The sequence below is a fragment of the Mastacembelus armatus genome, chromosome 4 (genome assembly GCF_900324485.2).
Source record: "Mastacembelus armatus chromosome 4, fMasArm1.2, whole genome shotgun sequence".
NCBI classification, from domain to species: Eukaryota; Metazoa; Chordata; class Actinopteri; order Synbranchiformes; family Mastacembelidae; genus Mastacembelus; species Mastacembelus armatus.
In genome coordinates this window covers 4,946,895-4,958,133 of record NC_046636.1, presented here as the reverse complement: position 1 = coordinate 4,958,133, position 11,239 = coordinate 4,946,895, and the positions used below count along the sequence as shown (strand labels likewise).

Genomic DNA, 11,239 nt, shown 5'->3' with positions numbered 1-11,239 from the left:
AGAAGTAAAGGTCCCAGTCATGATTCCCATAGACAATGTTACATGACTCAGTTGGACCTGTTCTACAACTTGGATCAACATGGGACTCTTGCAGGTCAATCATCAGTACAGAAGATAAACATGTTACAAAATATTTGTTTTTTTGATTAAAAAAAATAAAAAGAAGATTATAAGCCCACGGACATAAAAACCTTGGGGAAGACTAAAACAGCCAAGGTTTAGTTACTTCTGTTAAAGATAAGATGTTAAAAACCATCAGCAGTTTAAATCAGTTTTGAATGAAGTCATGTACCATGATGCTGTGTTTTGTTTCCAACAACAAAGCATTTTGGATGCACACAATGTGCTGTGGTGAGAAACACTGAACTCTTTTGTGCAAACATGCACATGTCAATTCATGTTAGAATGCCACTGCCAATTACACTTCATAAATAAACGTCAGAAGTAATTTTCATTTCTTCCAGGTTAGTAAGTCCTCTACTTTCTTTGCACATTGCAATGACAGAAAATACTCTCTGTCCAAATTAACATTTTTAGTATGAATAAGTAAATTCTTTGAGAATATTTTTCTTCACTTTCCAGTGTCAACACTCTATTCCAGCTACACTCAAACCCCACAGCATGTTATTATGTAGTATGGAACTGGAACGCAGCCAGTGTTTTATGCCCCTTTTCCATTATACAGTTTTAGCACTACTTGGCTCTGCTCTGCTCTTCTCTACTTGACTTTGGTCATTTTCCATTACAATTGAGTACCACCTCAACATGGCAGGGTTGTCACAGCATGGCGGCACAAAACTGCTGTGATGCCACCAAGCACAGAAACATCCGCACCTCCTCGTAGGACCACACCGTTGTTTTGTGAGCAGCATTGGCCATTTCCCTCACTAAAGATGATAAAAATGGACAACAACTGGTCAATGTGCCAGATTTAAAAAATGGCTGGTTTGATTCTTGTGTCAGATGTGGTCGGACGTTGTGCTTATGATTCCTGTAGTGATGTCACTCCCCGGCCAATCAGTGGCCCACAGTCTGTTGACGTCACATTTCAGAATCGGCTCGGTTCACCTGGAACCTGGGGCTGAGGAGGTACTAAAAAAGTACCTGCTACTGGGTATTATCCCCTAATGGAAAACCAAAAAAACGAGTCGAGCTGAGTAGTGCTATTGGAAAAGCCCCATTAGAGGAAAACCTTGTTTTCTTTCAAGAGTCGACGCTGAATGGCAGAGTTTTCCATTATAATCACAATCCAATAGTTTTCTTTGGCTTAGTTTGGGCTATAAAACACAGTGTTTGTGTGAAGTAGTATTTCAAAACCCTCAACGATGGGCTGTCATTGGATGCTTGATGATTTGTTTTTTTAATGCATCACCCTTCATAAAAAATTTAAAATGAGAAAAATTTAAAAAGATGTCAAACTCCCTAGTTTAAAAAAAAACAACAAATTAAAATTTTAACTTATCCTTGAACTGAGAGATGAACCCAGACACAGATATAATCAGACAATGCATTAACTCTGTCTACTATTCATCACCTAAACCTTTACCTCTTGTGTTATACTCATGTCCATATACACAAATAGATAATAAAGGTGTTTGTAGCATGTTTTTCTTTGAGGGTCTGGAATTCAGGTAGATTTAACCTTTAATAAGCACTTCATAAAACTAACGTCAAGACACTTTTCTCTTATTTTCTCTTATCAACTTCATCCTGTATCTCTTGGTAAAGTGCACCAATAAAAAGCTGCTGTTTACTGCAGTAGTGTGGACAATACTTCTACTCATCATCTTCATCATCAAGTCATGAAATGTCTCTGACAGCTCACATCTAACCTTGTTAAAAAACAGAAATATAAAATATGAGGAAATAAACAGACACATCATACTTATCTACAGTTGTTACACAATGTGTTAAGATGCTTGGTTGTTTTGATAGTCTTCATTTTTTCCGCATGGTATTTTTTTTTTTTTAGGTAGCATTCAATATGAGCTTTTAGGCACACTAGTCGTCTCACTCTTTATTAAACCCCCGAGTCAGCGCTGAAATTGTTTTTCCAGAGGCATCTATTTACAAAGAATTATGCCTCTGAACCAGTGACACTCTCCCAGTTGATCTCAATACATCCTGATAAAATGTTCAATAAGCTACTGTTACCAGGCAACAAATGGAATTCCAGTCGCATCGGCAGAGTTTTGTCGAAGAGTAGAAACTGAAATGTTTGGAGGTTTAAAATACTTATGGACCTTTCTGTGCCACAGTGTTCATAAATAAAAGACTTTGGGGTATCCCAGCAATGTGAGACCAGCACAAACACATGGTTCTGTAGGGCGGGTCAGAGTCATGCAGCAGTAAAATGTGTTGAAAGCAAACAACTAAACACCGTCGCTCCTGTCACTGTGAGCACGACTTGCAGCGGATGACAAACAAAATCACGACATCCAATCAGTGCTGCTGGCTGATAATCCTTGGGATGCGAGTGCACACGCATGACCAGAGGTTTCAGCTGAAAGTGAGTCTACCAGCAGTGAAACAACAGCAGTCTGCTCAGTGCTGAGATAAAAGAAATCTCTCAGTGGGTCTACACCAGCATGCCCTGGAGGGAGATCAGACCTTCTTGATATCATATTTTGTGAAGACGAGTGAGTCAAACATCACATTTGAGTACTAAAGGCCTGACAATTTCCTTCTTCACCCCCTTCATTATGTGTTACTATCTTTCCTTGTTACATCTTTTCTCTGACACGTCTGAGAAATCAATCTTTGCTGCTTGTAAATGTGTGTTGCACAAGCCCCAATATTGAAAAGGTTGCTGTTCACAGATGGGACTGTGGATAGGTCACCTCATGTCATTTCATCTGCAAACCGACACACCAGCATTAATCACTGATGTCAATCAGGAAATGTGACTGTCAAAACAGACTCTGACAATAATGAATTAATACAAAGGGAGCCTGCCCGCCTGCTGTAGAGTGATGATTACCATCTGGACAGTAGCCATACAATTCTGACAAAAATGAAATTTGGTTAATGTGTGGACAGGACATGAGCATTGGATTTCTGGTTTGTTCAGACATTGTATTAATACTCAACTGGCGGGCAGCTTTATGGTTTGCAGCCAAATCACAAGAACATTGGATGAGAATACCTTTTCTGCCTTCTGAGATTCTCTGGCCACTGCAGTGCGTCCACAACAGGTGTGTCTCAGCAGCTGGTAATGACTCAATACCCACAGTCTCTTAAGCTGTTTTTGCTCTTCTTCTATGCTTCCAAGAATGCAGTTACCATTTGTGCTGTTTGTTCAACATCATCCACTATGAGTGCCCTCTAAATTACATATTTAAATGGACCAGGCGTTGATAGGTCTCACATGGCTCCATGGAAAGTAAAAAAAATATATATGAAACCTATGTTTTCATTTTTCTGTCCACAGTCCACTTCAAATTTTGATCCAGTGATGAGTCAGGCAGAGGAAGGTAATCACAGACAACTCACAAACTCACTCCAGTGACAAGTGTCCAATACTGTTGGCAAAAGTGAAAGCAAATGAACAGACAGGAAATAAACTTCCTGTATCATAATATATACAGATTCTTCAATATGAAGATAAGGTTCCACTTTACTGTTGGGTCTTGTTTAGATCCAAATGGCAATTTTCACCAACACACTGAAGCTATCTCAACAAAACATGCTGGAGATAGCAAGGTCTGCTGTGGGTCTTGTCTCAAGAAACACTATAGATTGTTTGTCAGGCTTCTGGTCCATTTGCTGTCCCTTCATATAAATGTCTAACGCTTTCCTCTTCACAGTAATGTGTCTTATTTATCCTCACACAAAAACCAGGCCATCTCATTCTTGAATAAAACAATTAAGATGGTAAATATTGGTCTGCGGATTTCAATGAGGGGCAGGAAAGTTAACTTGCAGTTTTTGGGTGAGAGGGAATGTGGGTTTGTGATTGAAGTCACTTAAGTTCAGACACCAGTATCACTTTGTTGCCTTGTTTTTGTCTTGCACTAAAGGTTCATTTATTCTTTCCAGGAGGCATTTAGTTTAAATCAATTTGGAAGCCAAATAGTACAAGAAGGTCTAATGACTGAACGAGAAATCTGGCCACTGAGACAAATAAAGGACCACGTAATTGTTTAAAAATAAGTAAAGTGGTTAAGATCCTCAGGGGCAGCAAAGTGAAGTGTGTGATGGTAAAGCAAAGATGACAGCCCGTGTAGATAGACTACTGTACATTGGTCAAACTATTTTATACTGTATCACTCATCTGCATGGTTATACCGATTCCGTAGGTGACTGGTCATCAATGTGGTGCCTCATTGACTGAACACTGGTCAGGATTTTCTTTTGGTGTCCAGCTAAAGAGACTCCGATCCTCTGAAGATCTCTAGGAAAACCAAGACAGATATGCATTAGATTGGACTGTCATCACAATAATGCATCTTCACTGTTGATGGTTTTAAATGGAAGCTTAAAACTTCCCTTTTTAGCCTGGCCTTTCATTAAAATTACTTCTAGACATTTCAATGCATTGCTATTATGATGATCATTATTTATTCTTATTTATTTTGGTATGTCATTCATTTTTCAATCATCTATAAAGCAACATTGCTATTATTAGATGTTATGTGTAGGATTTTAACATCAATAAATCACTGCTACATTATGCACAATCTTTGAAGTGGCAAAAAAAAAAACAAACACTTGCAGTAGCAATGCCACAGGATGAACATACAGTGTGCATCAGTAAGGGCTGATTTTGACTACATAATGACAAAGCATTGACCTATATTTAACTAATCTTTTATAGAGTAAAAATATTGTTATTGTATTTAGCTTGATTCTATATTAGCTAAAAATAAAGGTCTATTCTGTTTTCAGAAACCAACAGCTTTAAGGACCAGTCAATCTTACCTTTTCCATTAGAAAAAACATGCTCTGCAGGCACATTAAAACAGTGAGGTGAAATATAGTGGACATCATTACTTTTATTTTATTGATCCTCAAAAATGTCTGAGGCTATTTACTTTCAACTGCAGCAAAAACATACATGTCTCCAGTCAATAAAAAACTGTTCATGTGGAGTGTATGGGAAGAACACATAGGATCTAACATGGGCCCAGCAACAGAACTGAACAACATATCTGACCTCTCAGCTCAGACCAGCAGTGTCCAATTGCCTCCTTGAGGCTTGTTTAGGCAAGATAAACACCACCTAAGCCATTTCAGAAACAGCTAATGTTAAAATGCATACCTACACAGCCACAGATGGTGTTATGGAAAACTCACATCTAACATACTAAAACATGTTTGTTTTTAGAAGTAAAACAGTGAAAGCGAGAACAGAGCACAAGCAGTTATGTGAAGAAGCACATGAATTCTGAATATAAAGAGAAACATGGTCCTAGCTTTAAGAAGCACCAGCACTGCTGACACCACTTGGAGAATAGTGGTTCAGTTTGTGTACCAGTAAAGGCAGTCACTGTACGTTTGACAGTGACATATTACTGTTCAGTAATGGTACTCATAGCATTTTACATGATGAGAAGAGGAAGAAAGATGGAAGTAAGGAGGCCAGAGAAATTCTTCTGAGTGACAGACAGGAACACACATGGACCAACAGCCAGCCAACCAGCTGCTGTGACAGTCAGCCAACTAATGAGATGCCCACTTGGCAGGTGAGCAGTGTGAGACGCAGACAGGGAGAGACAGAGAGAGAAAGAGAGATGCCGTTAAATGGGAATACTTACTCAGCTGTGATTTGTGTTACAAGTGGCAAAGAGGTGAAACCCGAGCCCAGGAAGGAGTCTCGATACTGGGTCATTTTCAGAGCAGCCAGCCAGTCTTCCACTGAGCTCACTCTACTCAAGTCTGGAGCACCACGGTCCAACAAGGGATGATGGGAAGGACTGCAGAGAGTAGAAACAGCGAGATTAAAAAGAGCACAGTGTCTCTGAAACACACACGTTTGTGCATGTAAATGAATTTGTATCTCTCCTCACCCTGGGGCCACGTTGTTGCTGCCGGCTTTGAGAGATGCAGGATTGCGTATCATTTTGTCCAACATGCTGACAATATCAGGGAACTTTGGCCGTGCGTTCCTGTCTTTCTGCCAGCAGTCCAGCATCAGCTGGTGCAGCACTACAGGGCAGTCCATGGGAGCTGGAAGCCTGAAGTCCTGTTCTATGGCATTTATTACCTGGGGCACAGTAGGAAAAAATAAAGGAAAAGACAAGTGGACATAAACTTACAAAATATTGAAAAATCACTTGTCTATTTATGTTTCATTCCACATACGTAAAGCTGCTATAATCAATGTCTGTATATGTGATAGGGCTCCCATGTAGTGACAAATCCACAGTAAATTATAACTGACTCTGCAGTTGCCCTCGGCTCTACAGGGCAGTTCAACATTTTTCAGATTGGTGTTTTGGTTTTACCGCCCACAAGTTTACTATTCTGGTTCACTCTCACTGCTCTCATCAATGTCCTTTAGCCACAGGAGCCAGAATTACGTTTTTTTAAAACCATCTGTACATGCAGTCTTTTACACTGTGCATGTACAAGGCAGGATATGACGCTGACTCACATGTACACAATTTTAGGTAGTCAGTTATTTACAAAGGGAACACTGCTTAGAAGTGTGTGTGCAAATGGTTTTATAAATCTGAATATTTTTTTACTGATTGATCTTGGTTGATTGAAAATATGTTGGTTGGGTATTGTTTTATTAAATTATGTGGAATTCGACTGCTTGTAAGCGGACAACAATTAGTTAGCATGGAGTCTCTGGATACCTACATCTGAACACAGCTCTGTTCAATTGGAAAGGGTGGATTTCCTCCACCTACACGTCTAGGCTCCAAAAAGCAGATAAAGAGGAAGAAAAGTATAAATACTAGTTACTTAGTGCATTAAATGCAGCTTTGGTAATGTTAAAGTATTTCTGCCCTGATGTGGCTCCACTTGCTACTATGACCTACAACTTAACAGGATCACACTAAGTTTGTGTGTGTTGTTTCACTTGAAGAGATGGGGGAATAAGGGGATTTTGGTATATAAATACTCACAAATGCTTGTTTTTGAGATATATCTGACAAATGCCAAGAGACAGCAAGAAAAGTTTAAGTTGCACTTTATGCATTTTTATAGAAACCCACTTTCTGGCTGGGGAAATAGGAAATATAAATGACAGAGTGGAAAATAATTCTGAAAGAAGTTTAATCTTGTGATATGACATCAGAAAATTGCACACAGCATGGTGCTCGTCTGTGATGCTCACGATATCAAAGGGATGAAACACATCCAGAGTTGAGTCCAAATGTCTTGCTGGTGTTTAAGAGACACCTCATATTTATTCTCAAGTTTTTATTTGTCACTTTCTGAACTATAGGGATTGTCTTCTCTGTTACAGCTCCACTGTGATATGGGTTGATAAGACAGGTGTAGCATTCAGCTTTATTTAAAACAGAAAAAAATTAAACCGTATTAGTTAAGAAGTTTGAGGTTCCAATTGAGAGCTTTATTCTGACACAGCGTGCAGTCAATCAGCGTGCACAGATATTCATAGCTGACGCCTGCTGCAGCCTCTGATGTTGAGGCAGGTATTTTTACACATTAAAGCCTTTGATTTCATTAAATCAGTGCAGAGTATTCAGGGTATTTAAGATCTTTTGTTTTTTCTGTGAAACCTTTAACACAGGAATTGCATTGTAGAGGTGTTGTGCGAAACACAGCAGCATGCGTTTGAGTGCCAAAGTAATTATCCTAAACATGATGGAATTCAAAACTCCTATATCAGCAACTGTCTGCCTTGCCTCCAACCCATGTGTCAGAAATATGACGATATTTAAATGTCTCCTCAACTCTAATTAGAATGGATGTAATGTCAACAATTCACATAGTGGTGTGCTCTGATGGCTGAATAAGTGGCACCTACCATGTACTGTATTTCTAAAGTTTTCAGGTAAAATCTACCTTGCAGCTTTTTTACACATATCCATCATGCTTATCACCCCCCACATGCCCAATCACTGTTTTTAACTTTATTAAATAACAGATATATTCTCATATATAACTGTGTAGTCCTCAGCCAGTGACAGTATCAACTTGAACATAAACCTAAATGAACATAAGCCTAATGAGTAATAGACAAGTACTTTCCAAATTACTATCTAATCTATACATTTAAGTTTAAATGGCATTTTGGGAATAAACTAATTTGCTTTCTTGGATAGGTTTTTAGGTAACGCTTTTATTCAGATAAGGTCAATACCACTATCATGTCTATATGGTAAATCTGAAGCCATCACCAGTGGCCAGTTAGTTTATCTTAGCACAAATTGGTCCTCACCATGAGGCTGTCTTACAAACAGTCAGTTTCCAGGAAATTACTGCACCAGTAAGAGAAGCTGTACTCCACACAGCTCTTAACACCCTGTGAGCTTTTATTCTTTTGGTTTTGTACAAATTATACAAAATAAGATATACATGTAACACTGTATTGGTAAACCTTACAGTTGTGGGTAACATAAATATGTTACCTGTTTATGCTAAGCTACGCTAGCCAACTGCTGATTCCAGCTTTACAATGAACCTAACTCTCACCAGTAATGTTTTCTTGTATGCCAGTCATTATACTATAGTATACTCTCCATCAGCTCAGATCCTGCCAAACCTTCAGTTGTCCCTAGTGTCTCTATTATTCCCCATCACCTGACCACTACATTGACCTGCACACCTGCTCCTCATTCCCTCATTATCTTCACTACCTTCTCTGTAGCCTCAGCGCTGCCAGATTTTCCATTGTGTCTTCCTGCCAAAGTGTTCCAGCCTTTTGGTCTTTTTTTCCTGCCAAAGGTTAGGAACACTGCCTGTTTTTGGGCTTTTGTCTACTTACTTTTGCCCCCATGGACCTTTCTGCTTTTCCTTGCTTTGATCATTAACCCACAAAAATCCATGATTTAATGCCACCTGTTCTTCCTTTGATTCAAGCTTCTGAGTCCTAACACGCTATGTGTTGTGGTGCCGCTTTTCTGCTCACATTTTAATGATGTACTGTGCCTTTAAAAAAGGCAAAGTCTCATAAAATTCCTTGAAATAAAAACCTCAGTAAGTTTTTTCCAAGCAAACCTCATAAATTTAAACTCGCAAGCCTATGACAGTGTAGATGTAAGCCTACCTAATGGTAAGATGAGCGAATGTGGTGTTTCTACTACTGTAAAAAGCAGCAGTGAGGATTTGTCTCCTTGCTGGGTGAACTCTACTTGACCCCGGCACACTTCTCAGGCTTTGAGCGGCATAAGTTCTTTCTAAGCACCACTGTCAATCAAAATAGCAGCAAGTGTAGTGAAACATCACAGATCTCTTTCATCATTAATTCATGTCGAACACAGCACCTGTGGTGGCTCCGCTGACAGTTTCACCATTACATGTTCTTTGAAATTGTGCCTGTGTGTGTGTGTGCCTGTGTGTGCCTTTACATATATGTGTCTGTATGGGTGTGACTTGGGTGTGTGTGTGTGAGTAATATGTGTGAGTTTAGGGTGTGAGGTTCATACATAGTTAATGCCCCAACAGACCCTCGTTAACTATAGTGGTAACACACACTTTCCCCATCATTATAGGATGTCTGTGCCATTATAGAATAGTCTCTGTCATTATACTGGATCTCTGTCATTACTGCTGCATAGACCTGCCTCTATTGCTCGGGAGCAACCATGGGGGAAAGAGGGGTGAGGCTGTGAGGGAGACAGTGAGGAGAGACAGCAGGGGGGGAGGTAAGAGACAGGAAAACGTGAAGGGAAAAGAGAGTGTGATGAAGATGCTAATCAGAAAAATGTTTTTTTGCAGACAAAAATGAGGAAATTATTTACTTTTATTAATTGAAAATACATGATTGGATTATGGTTGGAAGGGGATCTCACCATGATTAAATCATCATTAGTGTAACAGCTAACCAGAAAACCTCACATATATTCCAAGTTAAACATTGCTGGAGAGGATTGGTGGTCTTACTAAAAAAAAAAAATAAAAATAGATTCTTAAATAAGTTCTCACTTTTTCCTAAAACAAAGTTCATTAAGGTGTAAACACTGCCTGAGTAGGTCAGCGGTGTTTCGTCAGATACTCTGCAGCAAAATATATTTTCAAAACACTCAAGATAAACCGGAGATGTACAAAATTCCCAAGCTGCTTTGTGTTTAAACTATTAGCTATATACTTTCAGAAAAGAGGAATAGGGATTTAGAGCCTGAGTGCTTTGAAGCAGGTTTTAGTGCCAAAACTAACTATAATCTGTGTATCACATTTCCTTCCAAAATAGAAACCTAAAAATAAATATGTCAGCAATACAATCTTCTGGAACCTCCTTTTTCATGTAATGTACGCGATATTTAAAACTGAATACTCAGCATAAGGAAAGGACACAATTATTTGCTGTTCTGGTGTCCTTTCCTCTTGCTTTGAGATCATTTCTACCCTAAAAACACAGATATAAATATAATTGTACCATTTAATGACATCAATGTGATGCTGGCACAAAGAAAATATGGTAAAGAAATACTTCAGCAAATTGATCATACTGTGAAGGTAAATTGAATAAAGTTGTCATGACAATATAACATTCCCTGAAGAAAAGATGTGCTGGAAAACAAAACCCTGATGCTTTTTGGTTTGAAGGAACAAACATTTCTGTGACACTTAAATTGATGTCCTCATTTTCTGTGTGTTTTCGTCGACATGCAGACACCTGCTGTGAGAGACAGCAAATGAAACAAACAAGACCCCCCAAACACACACACACACACACACACACACACACACACACACACAATCAACATAGAAAAGAAAAACAGGTACAAAAAAAAACACGTGGATGCACACAATTTTTTTTTTATACTCTATCATGTAGTAGGTTTAATTTGAAATAAAGTTTCAATTTTGCCATCAATTTGCACTCAATAACCCATAAATGAAAACATGTTTTTAAATCATTTGTTGAAAAATCTAAACTGAAATCTCTCATTTACGAAAGTACTCAGACCCTTAATTCAGTTTTTGTAGAAGCCTCTTTTGTAGTGGTTTAAATCTCTACAAGTTTACAGACCTGGATTTAGGCAGTTTATCCACATCCACTATGTGGAAAACTCTAAGCAAGCTGTCATATGCCTGTTACTCAAAGTTGCTTCCATCTAACAACTCCACCATAACTCCTGGGAAATTTTAGAAACTG

The 11,239-nt window shown here is 38.8% G+C and overlaps 1 protein-coding gene across 1 annotated transcript in view; it reads right to left on the bottom strand.

The window, feature by feature from the left end:
- Positions 1-4,281: 4,281 nt before the first annotated feature.
- The window catches only part of LOC113139689 (ephrin type-B receptor 1-like), a 71,410-nt gene continuing 64,452 nt past the window's right edge, over positions 4,282-11,239 (bottom strand). Inside the window, exons 18-20 of the mRNA XM_026323068.1 lie at positions 6,009-6,205; positions 5,757-5,915; positions 4,282-4,393 (exon numbers count right to left, since the gene is read on the bottom strand). Coding sequence (XP_026178853.1) covers positions 4,282-4,393; positions 5,757-5,915; positions 6,009-6,205 — 468 coding nt within the window. The remainder of the gene's footprint in view (positions 4,394-5,756; positions 5,916-6,008; positions 6,206-11,239) is intronic.